The following is a 16,573-nucleotide window of genomic DNA, read 5'->3' as shown; positions in this document are numbered from 1 at the left end:
GAAACATTATAAAAGAGCACTTTTATATCTACGTGTATAATTTGGCATTCAGTGCTGTTAGTATTTAGCAGCATTAATATTAGCACTATTAAAGAGAGTAAAAGTATTTGTGCAAACGTGACGTCACGAGCCGCCGCTGCTAGGTTACGGTAAACTACTACAGACCAGTGAACCACTAAAACCACCAAAACCCAGAAAGCGTCACAAAATCAGGTAAAATTAATCAATGTATTATTTTGAAAGAGTTTAACTTTAAACGGGTACCTGTCATAGATTGATACATGCCTTTATATGTAATGTTCTGGAAGTCTTTCCAAAACATCTTCTGACAGAGCTTTAGACCTTCTGATATCCGTGTGGTGATGTTTGGTTGGACTTCCCTAACAGTAACCCAGCTGACAGTTCTCAGAACTTTGGCTAACATTCGAAGTTATGAGCGAAAGTTCTTTAGTAACGTTAATAGAACTTTCGTTCAGAGGTATCTGTGGTCTTTAAAAGCGTTATCAAAACATTAGAACAAAAATGTAATTTTTTACATCATTCATGGAACGTTTTCCTGAAGCATTTTAGTTGGAGGATCGTCTGTTTGGTGTTTTTACGACATACATTTTTTTTTTTTTTTCCAGATGGTTCAGAGAAAGCCACGTTCCCATAATACTTGCAAAATGATAAAATAAAGAAAACAATCCCTTAATGTTTTATCTAACGTTCACATAACCAAGAATAAACGTTTTTAAAACATTTTAAAAATGTGACGTTTTGAACGTTCTGAGAACATTCAGAACTTAGCAGAACTACAACTTATTTTTACTAGCTGGGAAAGATAGGCTGGAAAGTATTTTAGTGCTCCTATCATAAACAATGCAGATAAGATTTTATTAAGTTTTAATGAGTCTTTGGTAATCAGCTTAGTGTTATAATCTAAAATACTTAAGTGTTTTCATCATTACAAAATAAAATGTTTGTTTTCAGAGTTTCAGCTTGATTTTCTCATCAGTATGTGGGTGTGATGTACTATATAATTCCTCTAAAAACTATTTTAATCCAAAAATCTTTATGAAACATTCATGGCTGCATTAATTGGGGGAATATGTCATATTTGTATTTTTTAAAAATGAATTAATCACTAGCTTGATTTTCTTATCAGTAAGTGGGTGTGATGTACTACAATTCCTCTAAAACTATGAAAAAAAAAAAAAAAAAAAAACATTACATAGGCTATGATAATTACAGAAACAGTTATGACCTCATTAAGTGAGGGAATGTATGGTACAGGACCATTGCAAATTAACAAAAAATGAACTCCATACATATGTAGTATGCAATTTTTAACCCACAACTTCATTACAAAATGTATAAAAATGCACATTTGATCATTAAAATCCTTTAACATTTCTAGCTAAAATGGAGATTGTGTACGTGTACACAAAAAAGCGCAGCGAGTTTGGCCGCCAGTGTAACTTTTCAGACCGTCCGGCTGAGCTGCATGTGGACATTCTGCCTGACCATTCCCTCGCTGCAAACTTCACAGTGAGAGATCCATGTAATGTGACCATGCAATGCGCTGAGGAGATGTCAGAGCATGAGGTGAGACCAGCATTTAACACAGCAACACATGCCATGAACACAAAAAGTTCATGAACATGTTTTTTAGTAAACAACTGTACGTTCAATTTCAATTACAATTACAATGTAGTCTGAATCATTGTCCTGTTCAGGTGAACACAGTGCGCTTTGAATCAGAATCACGAGGAATAAACCATGTGGAAGGAGGGTGGCCGAAAGATCTCAATCCAGAAGACATGGAGGCGACCATCCGCTACAGGAAGAAAGTAGAGAAGGATGAACACTATCAGAACACGATTTTGCAGATTGCTGGTGTGAGTGCCTTAAATTAACCGTGAAGTATTATACTTGAGATGAGAAATTATGTGCTGGGCTTACATTTGAAGACTTCGGATGCAAATGCTTCCTGAAAGGCCACCTGAAATTTTCTTCTAAAATGAGCATTTTTATCAAGCTCGTATGTTTAGGTTCAGTAATTTCACTTTAATGACAATTAATAGGTCCTTTTCATGGCCATTAAAGTGAAATAACTGAACATAAACATACAAGCTTGATAAAAATGCTCATTTTAGAAGAAAATTTCAGATGGCACTTAGTTGTGTTGCATCTGATGTCTTCAAACCTGTATTGTGAGCTTCCTCTCAGAAGAAGACATCTTCTTTATAAATGTGTTACTTTTGCCCATTACAGCTTATGGAACACTGTAGCAAGCAGAACAACGCTACTGACATCTACCAGGATTTTTTTGATGATGAGGATGAGGAAGAGGCGGAGGAATCAGAGGAAGAGCCATCAGCGAAGACGATCAATGTTTTCAGGTGAGCGCACTCAACAGTAGTGATAGAGCAGCACCAGCTAGGTCACTGGCACGAGTTTTGTGAATGAATAAATAATTTTCTCTTTTCAACACATTTTAAGGGACATTTTGGGTAAATATTGTGCTTATTTAAACATTTATATATAAATACAAATGTTTCTTAAGCACCAGTTCATGATTTTTTAAAGGATTATGTGACACTAAAGACTGGGGTAATGATGCTGAACTTTTTTTTTTTTTTAGGATTTCAGTTAAATGAAAATATAAAGTTATGAAACTTAACTTTGCCCTTAGCCAAATCAATTTGCTCTGGAGCAAGGAGATTAATAAGATCAAAGATTGCCCGTTTGATGTACCCAAAATGAATTATACCTCATGTTTAACCATGTTTAATCTACATAACAGCCAGTGGCAAAATTGGAAGGAAAAAAACAAAGGACTGGCCGAGATAAAGCTGTTCTCGGCGGGTACATGAGCACTGAGTGACGTCCTGGAGCTCACATCTCAACGTCTAAACAAATTGTCAAATAGGCATTATGTTTTTATATAAGTTGCATATTTGAGGTCTAAATAACTACATTCTCAGCTTAAAAAAAAGCTCTTAAAGGTCCCGTTTTTCGTGGTTTTTTGAAGCTTTGATTGTGTTTATAGTGTGCAATATAACATGTGTTCATGTTTCGCATGTAAAAAAACAGTATTTTTCACATAATTTACTTATCTGTATACCGCTGTTTCCACTGTCATAAAAACGGGCTGATGACTTCCTTGTTCTATGAAGTCCCTCCTTCAGAAATACGTAACGAGTTCTGATTGTGCCAGCGGTTCCTGTGTTGTGATTCGACAGCAGCTTAGCGCTCCTTGCCCGGAAAGGTCATGCCTCTTACCATAACGTTTGCTGCACATAGTTTTACATGTGGATTATTGTGGTGTTGTGCCGAATGAACACAAAAGACAATAATTCCCGAGAGACTGAACTCTTTAATCTCCACAAGCAGTGACAGAAGATGTACAACGTTAGCACTCACTCAGAAGAGTACCTCATACGGAAAACAGCCATATACATAAACATAGTCCCCTCTTGTGGCCCTTATGTGCACTGCAGTCCAACATTAACTATTGCAGTAAGGATACCACAATTATAATTTTCGGGAAAGAGTTAAACATAAATTGTAACCATTGATCTCTAAGTACAGCGTCCCTGGGAAGGCCAAACAAAGGTGATTGGACTGCGGGATGAAAATAACACCGTTTCGACGACATGGCGACAAACACACTCTACAAACGCAACTCTTGTGTATTCCTGTGGGCGGAGGTTAGTCAAAAAACTGTTTTAGTGACGTCATTAAAGAAGGAAGTAGAGGGATGTAGTCCAAACTGGCCGTTCGATGTAGGCGACTTCCCGCTTATATCTTGCTTGGCATTGAACTTTGAGCTTTAAAATTTTACAGATTTTATGTATACTCTAAAAACAACATTACACACTAACTAAAGTTTGAAACATGGGATCACGAAGAACGGGACCTTTAAAACTACATTCCGTGACACAACAATAGTAGTATTTGTAAAATGATGGTGGGTTTGCTTGTGCTCCATGAAACTCGCTGTGAGAAATGCTGCAAGCGGAGTGATACAAGTGGTGAAATTGTTCCTTTGATGATACTGGTAGAATATTGCATGGCTGAAAAATGCTCTCAGCCAATTAGATTCGAGAACCAGAACAAACTGTTTATATATATATATATATATATATATATATATATATATATATATATATATATATATATAGATATAAAATTTAATTAGACTAAAAAGACTGTGATTATACTATTTTTCTTTTTTCTTTCTCTGTCTTTCTTTCTTTTTTCTTTTCTTTTAAAGAATTATTGCTTTTGAGTCATATAGTGTTTAATCATTCGGCTATCTGTGTTTTTTTTTTTTCTAGAGACCCGAATGAAGTGAAGCGCACAGCCACCAGTTTGTCCTGGCACCCCGATGGCAACCATAAACTTGCTGTTGCTTATTCTTCCCTGGAGTTTCAGAAAGCACCCAATGACATGAGCTTCGACTCCTACATATGGGACATTGGTATCATACCATAAAAACAGCACATTTCAGTGATACAAATGAGTCACCACAAAAATATTGAACAAAAAGTTGTTGTTTTTTCCCCATTCAGAAAATCACAATAAACCTGAGATGACCCTGAAACCTGTATGTCCACTTGTTTGTCTGGAGTACAACCCAAAAGATTCACACATTCTCGTTGGAGGAAGCTACAATGGACAAATTGGTAAGTTTTATCGCCTGAGTACCTCTTTGGATACATAGTTAATCATGTTCTATTCCAGCTACCAAAACAAGTATGACCATCTGAACTCTTTCAGTGGCGTAATTAGATTGACCTCAGTCGCTCTGGGCATTTTTAGTTCTCAGTAAATGATGGCTAATGGAAAAAAAGTACCTTTGACCTTGTCTGAATAGTGTTTGATAAATGTGGCTCTTCTGAAAAGTCTAATGTCTGAGCTAATGGTCTTTGGCATTGAATGCATAGTTAAAGGAACACTCCACTTTCCATTTTCCATCTCCCCTAGAGTTAAACAGTTGAGTTTTACCGTTTTCGAATCCATTCAGCCGATCTCCGGTTCTGGCGGTACCACTTTTAGCATAGCTTAGCATAGTTCATTGAATCTGATTAGACCGTTAGCATCGCGCTTAAAAATGACCAAAGAGTTTTGATATTTTTCCTATTTAAAACTTGACTCTTCTGTAGTTAAATCGTGTACTAAGACCGACAGAAAATGAAAAGTTGCGGTTTTCTAGGCTGATATGGCTAGGAACTATACTCTCATTCAGACGTAATAATCAAGGAACTTTGCTGCCGTATCATGGCTGCACAAACGTCTCTCACAAACGTCTCCATGGTTGCAAGGCACGTTCCCTGTGCAAGCAGGGGCTCATGGGCGCTGCGTAATATCATTGCACTGCTGCAGCCATGATACGGCAGCAAAGTTCCTTGATTATTACGCCTGAATGAGAGTATAGTTCCTAGCCATATCAGCCTAGAAAATCACAACTTTTCATTTTCTGTCGGTCTTAGTACACGATTTAACTACAGAAGAGTCAAGTTTTAAATAGGAAAAATATCAAAACTCTCTGGTCATTTTTAAGCGCGATGCTAACGGTCTAATCAGATTCAATGAACTATGCTAAGCTATGCTAAAAGTGGTACCGCCAGAACCGGAGATCGGCTGAATGGATTCGAAAACGGTAAAACTCAACTGTTTAACTCTAGGGGAGTTGGAAAATGAGCCTATTTTCAAAAAAAGTGGAGTGTTCCTTTAAATTACTATTCACTTTGGAATGGCATCTGTAGATATGATTGTGTAATTGTACACAAATGTCCTAAAATTATGCATGACCACCTTGTTGTTTATCTTGTTACCAGCATATTGGGACACGCGTAAAGGCAGCCAGCCAGTAGAGATGTCCACCATCGAACACAGCCATAGGGATCCTGTCTACAAAGTCATCTGGCTGCAGTCGAAGACAGGCATGGACATCTTCTCAGCTTCTACGGATGGTCAGGTCTGTGTGCAATGACACATAAGCCCAAAAATAAAGAAGTAAACCACACAATGTTTCATTTAGACTTGCACTGCAGTCTTTAGAGATAAAAGATACTTATGCATCTGACACCAGGTGCTGTGGTGGGACATTCGTAAGATGAGTGAGCCCACGGAGAGACTCGTGCTGGACCCCAGTAAGAAGGGGAACCTTGATAATGCCCTCGGTGCAATCTCACTGGAGTTTGAGACCACTATGGTAAGACCTGTTCTTATTTTTGGCCCACTACAAGACGAAACCTTGTGGAAACAGATGTTGAGAACTTAAACATTCTTTGTTTTTGATTACACAAGCCTACTAAGTTCATGGTGGGCACAGAGCAGGGTCCTGTGGTTTCCTGCAATCGCAAAGCAAAAACCCCAGCTGAGAAGATTGTATGCACATACAGCGGACACCATGGTCCCATTTATGCCCTGCAGAGGAACCCATTTTTTCCTAAGAACTTCCTGACCGTGGCTGACTGGACCGCGCGCATCTGGTCAGAGGACATCAAGGAGTCCTCCATTATGTGGACCAAGTAACTTATGTTTTGTTGTTCAAATACAGCATTGCAAAATCAATTCTCTATTCAATTTTTGGGAAAATAGCAGTTTTATGTACACTACCATTCAAAAGTTTGGGGTCAGTAAGACTTTTTCTTTCTTTTTTTTGACAGAAGTTAATATTTCTATTCGGCAGCAACACATTAAATTGATCAAAAGCAACAGTAACAATTTTTACTTTGTTCCAGATTTTTGAAATATTAAGCAGCACAACTGTTTTCAACATTGATAACAACAAAATGTGTTTGTTGAAAATGTGTTTTTTTTAAAAAGAAAAAAGAAAACAGTTATTTTAAATTGTAATAATATTTCACAATATTTATTTGTTATTTTACTATCACTGAGATACTATTATAGTTTTTATTAATATTTTGAATTAGATTTTATGTTTATATTTTCCATTTTTATTTTAATTTCAGTTTAAGTTTTAGTGATTTGGTTTATTTATATATATATATATATATATATATATATATATATATATATATATATATATATATATATATATATATATATATATATATATATATATATATTAAAAACAAGCCTACTATTTTAATGTATTATTATTATTATTATTATTATTATTATTATTATTATTATTATTATTATTATTTATTTTAATCAAATAAATGCAACATTGTTGAACTTGGTCAGATTTCTTAAAAAAAAAAAAAAAAAAATTGTCGACCCCAAACTTAGTGTAGATGTTTGGTGAGACTTTTTCTAGTATTTCTAATCTATTATTTCTACAGGTATCACACGGCCCATCTGTTAGATGGCTGTTGGAGTCCAGTCAGACCCGCAGTCTTCTTTACAGTAAAGACTGACGGCACCTTGGATGCGTGGGATATCTTATTTAAACAGAATGACCCCACTCTCAGCCTCAAAGTTGGTGCTTAATGTCTCCTCCTTGAACTGAAACCATCTCACAGTCCAACATTTCAGCGTTATTTATTTTAATAAATATTCCTAATGTATGTATGTTTTTTCACACAGGTTTGTGATGAAGCCCTGTACAGTGTCCGGGTGCAAGATAATGGCCGTTTCCTGGGCTGTGGCTCTCAGCTGGGAACCACCACACTGCTGGAGATTTCATCAGGACTGTACAAACTGCAGAAGAACGAGAAAGCCCTGGTCTCAGAGGTGAGATACAAACACACATGACCATGTGAGGCTGCATTAATTTGATCAAAAATACTGTATATAAGTAATATTGTAAAACTGTCTATATATACAGTATTGATCACAAGTTTGGACACATTAATAATTTTAATGTTTTCGAAAGAAGTTTCTTATGCTCATCAAGCCTGCAGTTATTTGATCAAAAATGCAGAAAAAACTGTAAGATTGTGAATTATTATTATTACTATTTAAAAATAATGTTTTTTTTTATTTTAATATACTTTAAAATATAATTATTTCTGTGGTACAAAGCTAAATATTCAACAGCCATTACTCCAGTCTTCAGTGTCACATGATCCTTCAGAAATCATTCTAATATGCTCATTTATTATCAATATTGGAAACAGCTTTCTTTACAATCACTATTCATCAATTGCTGAATAAAAGTATTAATTTCTTTCAAAAAAAAGAAAGAAAAAAATTACAGACCCCAACTTTTGAAAGCTAGTGTATATTGTTACAAAAGATTTCTATTTTAAATAAATGCTGTTCATTTTTTTAACTTTTTATTCATCAAAGAATCTTGAAAAAAGTATCACAGGTTATAAAAAATATTAAGCAGCACAACTGTTTCCAATACTGATAATAAATCAGTATTTAATAATGATTTTTATATATATATATATATATATATATATATATATATATATATATATATATATATAATTTCTGCTCCTATATACTAGACTATATCATAATAATAATATTAAATATCACTTATAAATACCAAATTATATATATATGCACACATACATTTTATTTGGTTTATATTTGGCATATATTATAGAGGGCCATCTTAAAAACAGTTCTGGCCAATCTAACCTTTTGACAAAGTAATTTAAAAGACAATAAAAAGTTTAAAGCTATTAAAATCTGTAATAAAAAAATAGAATGATTGCTCTTTTTTTAAGCATTTTCAATAATTATCCTATGGGACCGAAAACTGAAGTATCCCCCATTTATTAATGGATGTAAAAATATTTTTGTATGTACTGTAAATCCATTTGTCATAGACTGAACTTTTGTGAGGTGTATTTTCCCTTGCTTTCTGCAGATGTTTGAACGCGAGACCAAGCGGGAGAAGATTCTGGAAGCTCGGCACAGAGAGATGCGTCTGAAGGAACGCAGCCGCTCCGAGCAGAGCCGAGAGGACGAGGCGAAAGATGCATACGGGGAGGAGAGCACAGAGGAGCTGGTGGCCCGTGCAGAGAGGGACTTCTTCGACATGTTAAAGGCTGAGATGGAGAAAGAGAGGAATGAGGAGAAAGAAAGAGATAAGGTTAAGGATGTTCTGCTTCCAACCTGTTTATGCTAATGTTTTGAGCGTCAGATCTGACGTCTAAAACATTTTATCAAGGTTTTTAACCACACATCTGTGTGTTTTTGATGGGTGTTGTCATAAGTGTTTGTTTCAGAATGGCCTGTCAAATGAAACTGCCCCCCTTTGTGGAGCTTAAACAAATTGTATCTCATGTTTGGACTGTTGCTCCAATAAGATAAGGGTCCTGAGCTCTATATATAACCCTGAAAGCTGGGGTGAAGACGCTCTATTGTGAAAGACAAAGAAAGAAAAATCAATAAAGTCTACTTTGTCTCTACCCAGAATACTTTATGCTCCTCTGTGATTGGCGAGGAGGCATTTGAGCTTGCGCGACCATCAGAAGTGTTTTGCTATAGGCCCATCTACTCAAAGGCTCATGTGATTAATAGTTTTGGCCTTTTCAAGGACTTAAGCTATTTGAAAATAAAGAGGGGGTTTATAATTAGGTTTGTTGCATGTGATTTCTATAGGAAATTAATTGGACAAAAATGAAGTTTGGCTGGTCGTATCTGATCTGTCTTTTCTAAGATTCTTTCTTATTCCCTGCAGGAGAAAGGCGTGTGTGAAGAGAAAGATTTCCAGGAGGAATATGAAACTAATGGTGTTGCTTCTTTTACAAGAAAAGAAATCTCTCTGTAGACTGTGAACACATAGCTGTGGCTGGTTGCATAAACTAGCATAAACATAGTCTTACAAGTTAGTCATCTAATTTCTTTTCTTCAAAACTGGTTATAAGTTACATAAAAACGTAGATTGGTGTCATTTCAATCAGAAAAGTAAGAATGATTAGCTTTAAAGGTACAATTTGTGATATTTTTTTCCGCTAGAGGTCGCTAGAAGCCTATTCAAAACAAAGGCGTAGTTTGATGACGCCAAGTTTTAGAGCGGAAACTTGGGACATGTGGTCTCCATCTCAACGGACGGTGCAAAAGAATAGGGATTAGAGTCTGGAAGAACTCATGTTCGTGGATACGATTATTAACGTTACTGTAGTATGAAGCAGAGCAGGACCGAGTGTTGCGGGAGCTGAACGAGGAGCTGGAGCGATTGATCAACACACGCCTCACGAGCAGCGGGACTTTTATTATGACACAGTCGCCGGCGCCGCTTCCGCTTTTCCGGTCATGAGTTTACGGGAGCTGTCCTTTTCGACAGAACCAGCGGCAGATGGTAAACAGTAATTATGTTCCATAAATAAGTAACGCAATCCACCATAAAACGTGCAAGAAGTAAATAAGGAAATGCTTGAAGCGAGCTAGTGGTTTGCTGGACGCTAGACACTACTTCCGCATTTGTCCACGGCACTGTTGTCATGTGGTTTCTACGTCAGTAAAGGCGGTAACAAAGGTAACTGACGTCATTGACAGGCGACTGCACTGCCCCGTGTCACTGTTTGGAATGGGAATTTTCTCATGATTTACAAGTAGTTGAAAACATTAGAGATATTGTTAGTAATCAGCTGGACAAAATATATAACACTAGCCTAGTGGTTTTTGGATATTTTACTGCAAAAATTTTACATATTGTACCTTTAGTTATTAGTTGGTCAGACTAGTTCATATGTCTTAACTTAGCAGTTCGGTTTATGCAACTGGGTCGACATTGTCTCATACTTAGTCACTGAAACACTGTTCACATCTCATTTTACTTTCTTCTTTGTTGTATTTCTGAGTAAAACAGGATATTCAATGAGAGAAATATATACATATATAATCTCATAGAATTAATTTATCATTGATTGGATTGTGTAAAGTGGACGTTAGATACCAGAATGGAATCAGGTGGTCGGAGTTGAGGTTTGAGAAGTTGTTTCAGAGTTCGAGCAAGTTTGCATTTTGAGAAAATGTGCACTGATGGATTGTTCATAGTAAGACCTGGGACTCTGATTTGAAATGATATGTATTGTGAAAAGCGCTCTACAAATAAACATGACTTGCAGGAATGTGCATTAAGAAAGTATATTTAGATTTTTACTATAAGGAATAAATACAGCTGAATATGTTGGATAATTTTTATTTAAATATGCATGATTATTGCAATTAGTCTAACACTTGTCAGTGTTGTTCCTGATCTTTCACTCATGTTTTATATCCTCAAAACAGCACCAGATTATGAAATGGAAGAGCTGTGAAACTGTTAGTGGCATTTGTTTTGTAATAAAATATCTACAAATATCTATTTGTGTCACTATATCTTAAAAATGTCTGAGTCCCCCTGTGGTGAAAATGACACTTTGTTACAATGTAAAGTAGTGAGTGTACAGCTTGTATAACAGTGTAAATTTGCTGTCCTCTCAAAATAACTCAACACACAGCCATTAATGTCTAAACCGCTGGCCACAAAAGTGAGTACACCCCTAAGTGAAAATGTCCAAATTGGGCCCAATAAGCCAATTCATAAGTCAGCACTATTGCTGAGTATTTTCTTAAAACTGCAGTGATCTAAAGACTGTCTCAAATACACGCATTAACTATGACTGATCTGAAGCAGGGTCCCGATATATTTTCCTGTTGATATGAAAAAATCGAGTAGCTTTAGCAATATAAGGGGTGTATGATGTATATTGCGATGTTATGATGAACTAAATGCCTATTTAACCCCAAAACAATAATTATGTAATAACAATAATTATATCTAATAAGTATATACTATATAATATAGGCCTATGATACTTTTGTTTATTTGTATTGATGTATTGTTAAGAACAATAATAATAATTATAGTGATATATATTTTATATTTATATATATATATTTTTAATGTTTTTAAAAGAAGTTTCGTCTGCTCACCAAGGCTGCATTACTTAATTAAAAATACAGTAAAAACAGTAATATTGTGAAATATTATTACAATTTAAAATAACTGTTTTCTATTTTAAAATATTTTTAAAAAGTAATTTATTCCTGTGATGGCAAAGCTGAATTTTCAGCATCATTACTCCAGTCTTCAGTGTCACATGATCCTTCAGAAATCATTCTAATATATGCCAATTTGCTGCCCAAGAAACATTTATTGTTTACAATTGTACAAAATATTTGTGTACAATATTTTTTTCAGGATTATTTGAATAGAAAGTTCAAAAGAACAGTGTTTATCTGAAATCTAATCTTTTGTAACATTATAAATGTCTTTACTGCCACTTTTGATTGATATAATGCATCCTTGCTGAATAAAAGTATTCATTTCTTTAATTTCTTTTCAAAAAAATAAAAATTCTTACTAACCCCAAACTTTTGAACGGTAGTGTATAATGCTACAGAAGCTTTGTATTTCAGATAAATGCTGTTCTTTTGAACTTTCTATTCATCAAGGAATCCTGAAAAAAAAAAAAAAAATACAGTATACAACTGTTTTCAACATTGATAATAATAATAAATATTTCTTGAGGAACTAATCATCATATTAGAATGATTTCTGAAGGATCATGTGACACTGAAGACTGGAGTAATGATGCTGATTCAGCTTTGCCAACACAAGAATAAATTACTTTGTCAAATATATTCAAATAGAAAACAGTTATTTTAAATTGTAATATTTTTTCCACAATATTACTGTTTTTACTGTATTTTTAATTAAATAAATTAAGCCTTGGTGAGCGGACAAAACTTAAAAACTTAAAACTCTTACCGATCCCAAACTTTTTGAGCGGTAGTGTATATATATATATATATATATATATATATATATATATATATATATATATATATATATATATATATTTCTTTAATTTATCGAATAAAAAAAACACAAAAACAAAACACCATGACAATATTGACAGGAAGCTGCAGTATAAGGACTGACCAGCAGGGTTCGCTGCTGCCTCAGAGTCTGAGAATTTCTGCCCACCTGAGCGAAGCATCAGCCGCGGTGAATGACGCACTGCACTCTGCTCATCTCTAGGGACATCACAAACACAACACACTCTCACTCACGGGTTTACTGTGGGTGGAGAGACACACATCCTACTCAGACATGGACCTGACGGACTCCACGGCGCGTGTTTGATCGTTCAGTGTGTTTTATAATCTTAGAGAGAGAGAAGCGCAGGTGAATTGTTAGCTGAATCATGACCTCGCGGCGTCTGTTGTGCTCTCTTCACGTGACGCGCATGTTTTAGTTTACAAATAAGCGTAAAAACGTCCTGCAAAACATTACGATGAAGGACACTGCAGAATCAAAGGATCAACAGCTGACAGTAAGTCCACTGACTTATTGTTTACCTGCATTTGCGTCCAGTAGAGTTTGTAAAGTGTGTCCATCCATATATGTGTGTATTCCCCCTGTATTTACATATTTGTATGCGTATAATCAACTATTATAGTAGTTATTATTATAGTTATATTATAGTCGTTTTTATACTTTTTTCAACCAATAATAGGCCTAATAATAATTTATGTATGTTGTATTATTATCTGCATGCACTTGTGTTGTTTGCATATGTGTATTATGAAATATAGCTTATATTTTATTTGCATATGTTTTATTATTAGTTTTTAGACTGTGCAGCAAGAAATTGTGTGTAGCATACATATATATATATACACACACACACACATATATAATGACATTTTTATGTATCTAAGTAAATAATTTTGATGAAATTATCTCAGTTCTATTTAAAACAGCATTTTTATTTTTATGCATGTATCTTAAATGAGCTTATATTGAGAGACTGTATTAAGTATTTCTATTTTAAAATTAATTTATTACACTGCAGTACCATTTACAATGATCTACTGATGCAAAAGATTGAGTTAAAATTATGATAGACTTAATAGATATGGTGACCACTTAGAGAAACTATGAAATATTTGAATATACTATGAATATATGAAATATTCTCATTTATACAATCTTAAACTAAAATCTTGATGTTGTTAAAAAAGAATTAATGGATGTATTATGCATTTACTATACACATGTACTGTATGTGGATATACTGTATGTCAGAGTTTAGACTGTGTTCAGCCAAAAACTTTAAATATGAGGTAGACATTATGTAATATACATAAATGTATATAGAGAAACAAACAAGTGACTGTAGAATTGAATAAAATCTACATTTCATTCCCTGACAGCCTGTATACTTAAAACCCCAGGACAGATTTCATTCTGACAGTCTACACTTGTTATATTTAGATTCTCTGGGAGCTTAATACCTGTTTTCTAGTGATCTTTTGCCCCCCTCTAAATAATTCACAGGGGCAGTTTAAGTTCCCTTTCCCTTCTTCCAATGTAAGACATCATTCTAGTGCTTTAGATAATGTAAATTGGGGACAGTGATGTCCCATTTTTCTCTTATTTTAAAATCAATAACAATAATAATGTGGGGAAAAATACTGCTCTGTAGTGTAAATCTTAAGGGGGAGAAATTTGCCATGACTTTATGTAATTATTCGCTTAGAGCAACATAACAGAACAGGTTTTGCTGCATCCCATTAAGCATATTAAATGCTCAGACAGAATTTGTTGCTCTACAAGCAATAATAGCCTCCAGCTATAATATTCATACTGCATAATTAACTACCTAGATTGCAGAGCTCCATCGCTGCAGCGTTGCCCTTCAGTGTTTATTTCAGTTGTGTACAGATGGATTCTCCTGCAAGGAAACCTCAATCACTGTCTGTTAATGACTGTGTATATATCACTAAATATTCTTGATTGTGATGAAACATGTGGCCGACTTTCTAAGTCAAGTTCTGGCTACTCAAGGAGTTATTTTTTTGTAGATTTTGTGAAGCTGTTATTCTATAGATTATATTGTATTATGGATTATATTATATAGAGTGACCATTAAACCACATGCTATTAAACGTGTGTGAATTTCACTGCATTAGATACAATAACATTCATACATTTTAAGTGTAGTTTTAGGGTTAAAATACTTTTTGAGGCCAGAACATTAACCTTTTTGTTATTATTTTTCAGGTGGCCCTGCGGATTCGGCCATTGAGTGATGCTGAGCTGGAAGAAGGAGCCACTATTATAGCCCACAAAGTGGATGAGCAGGTCAGAGGAGTAAGATGAATCAGTTATTGTATGTATGTGTGTGTGTGTATGCATAACTGCCTCAATGTTTTTGGAAAGATGATTGCCTATATGTGTATTTGAGTACATTTTGTGTACTCAGTCTAGATTTGCTTTGTGGTCTTCATGTTCATTGTGGTGGATATTTGTTGTTTTCAATCTAGGGGCTAAACTCAGGCCGGGTTCTGAATAAAACATTACTTTAATAGTCCAGTGTTCACTTTATTCAGAGAACTATTATCTGGTATACATGTTTAGTAGGTCAGGCTGTGTCTTCCTCTCTAAGTGGCTAGAATAAAATGTGATGAGGACCAGATTGTATGCTGTTAGTCAAAATACCGCTATGCAAAACTAATGCACGATACCATACTTATATGAATGCATTTATGGACTTAAAATATAATGTTTGCATTTTAAGTATGTACATATAAGAAGGGCTTAGATGGTGATGACAATGTCCACTTATTTCCATTGTCTAATTTTAGAAGTACTGTTCTAAAATAGGTTTGGAAAATCATACGTTGAGGCTAGTTTAAGTGTCTCTAGAGCTGTAATAGCCAGATGCTAACCTGCTGTTATGGGTAAATAGGCCCAGTGTTAGTGAATGAGGCAAGTACGGTCACATATTCAATCTCTAGGGTCTGAGTCACAGACTATTAGCCAATGCTGTGAGACCTGAGCACAAGCATACATTTCAATTACCTTACCCGCGTCTGCAGCGGCAGGAAATCATTATAATTATTTTAACCCATTTAAATCTGAGCTTGGATTGATTAATTGTTATAATTATAACTATATGTGCAGGCATATGTCAGACAGGGTAACATTAATTTGAGTTACACTGAGAAGAGTATAAAAGTGCTATTTGTGAAATTTAAATGATAGAGTGTGGTACTAGCAATACCAAAGATTTAAAATGTATGACTGGATCGTGTGAATGTATGTTGCTTTGGTTGAAAGTATCTGGAAAAGGTTTATCAAGCAGAACTTGATGCTAATTGTATATATATATATATATATATATATATATATATATATATATATATATATATATATATATATATATATATATATATATATATATATATATATATATATATATATATATATATATATATGAGAGAGAGAGAGAGAGAGAGAGAGATTTCATTAGAATTTAGCATGTAACATTGCTGTGCTAATGGCATGAGGCACAGAAATACATCGCAAATACAAATAGCGGGTAATATAGTGAATGGTAACTTGATTTAACACATTTATATGAATATGTTTTGCTATTTAAATAATTAGTTCGTTTTCAAAATGCCATTTTTCTGCATTCTCCACCATTTTGTTGTTGTGTTTACCTGCAGTGTAGCATATTAGCAAGTTGTTGTTGGATACTAGATGCTAACTTGTCTTCCTCTGTGGCCACTGGTTGTCAGTTATGGATGATGTTAAATGGCTAAAGTTGACTTTAGGTCCATCATGGATGGTCAGCTGAGGTGGTCA

General features: G+C 34.7%; 2 protein-coding genes across 3 annotated transcripts in view; both read left to right on the top strand.

The window, feature by feature from the left end:
• Nucleotides 1-158: 158 nt before the first annotated feature.
• On the top strand, nt 159-10,050 carry dnai2b (dynein, axonemal, intermediate chain 2b). The gene is made up of 13 exons (XM_067369494.1): nt 159-213; nt 1,400-1,587; nt 1,719-1,880; nt 2,257-2,384; nt 4,326-4,468; nt 4,560-4,673; nt 5,829-5,968; nt 6,083-6,205; nt 6,301-6,524; nt 7,305-7,440; nt 7,549-7,695; nt 8,789-9,013; nt 9,605-10,050. Exons 2-13 carry the CDS (start codon nt 1,405-1,407, stop codon nt 9,692-9,694), a joined length of 1,815 nt encoding a protein of 604 aa, XP_067225595.1. The 5' UTR covers nt 159-213; nt 1,400-1,404; the 3' UTR covers nt 9,695-10,050.
• A 2,965-nt stretch (nt 10,051-13,015) lies between these two features.
• Nucleotides 13,016-16,573, top strand: part of kif19 (kinesin family member 19) — a 53,229-nt gene continuing 49,671 nt past the window's right edge. The window contains exons 1-2 of one of the 2 annotated variants that reach the window (XM_067369552.1): nt 13,016-13,250; nt 14,984-15,064. In XM_067369552.1, coding sequence (XP_067225653.1) covers nt 13,212-13,250; nt 14,984-15,064 — 120 coding nt within the window. In that variant the 5' untranslated portion in view covers nt 13,016-13,211. Of the gene's footprint in view, nt 13,251-14,983; nt 15,065-16,573 lie in introns of those variants that run through there. The other variant, XM_067369553.1, reaches the window with a different exon arrangement.

The sequence above is a fragment of the Chanodichthys erythropterus genome, chromosome 19 (genome assembly GCF_024489055.1).
Source record: "Chanodichthys erythropterus isolate Z2021 chromosome 19, ASM2448905v1, whole genome shotgun sequence".
Taxonomy (NCBI): domain Eukaryota; kingdom Metazoa; phylum Chordata; class Actinopteri; order Cypriniformes; family Xenocyprididae; genus Chanodichthys; species Chanodichthys erythropterus.
Note: the sequence above shows the minus strand (reverse complement) of the source record. Positions and strands in the feature narration are given on the sequence as shown.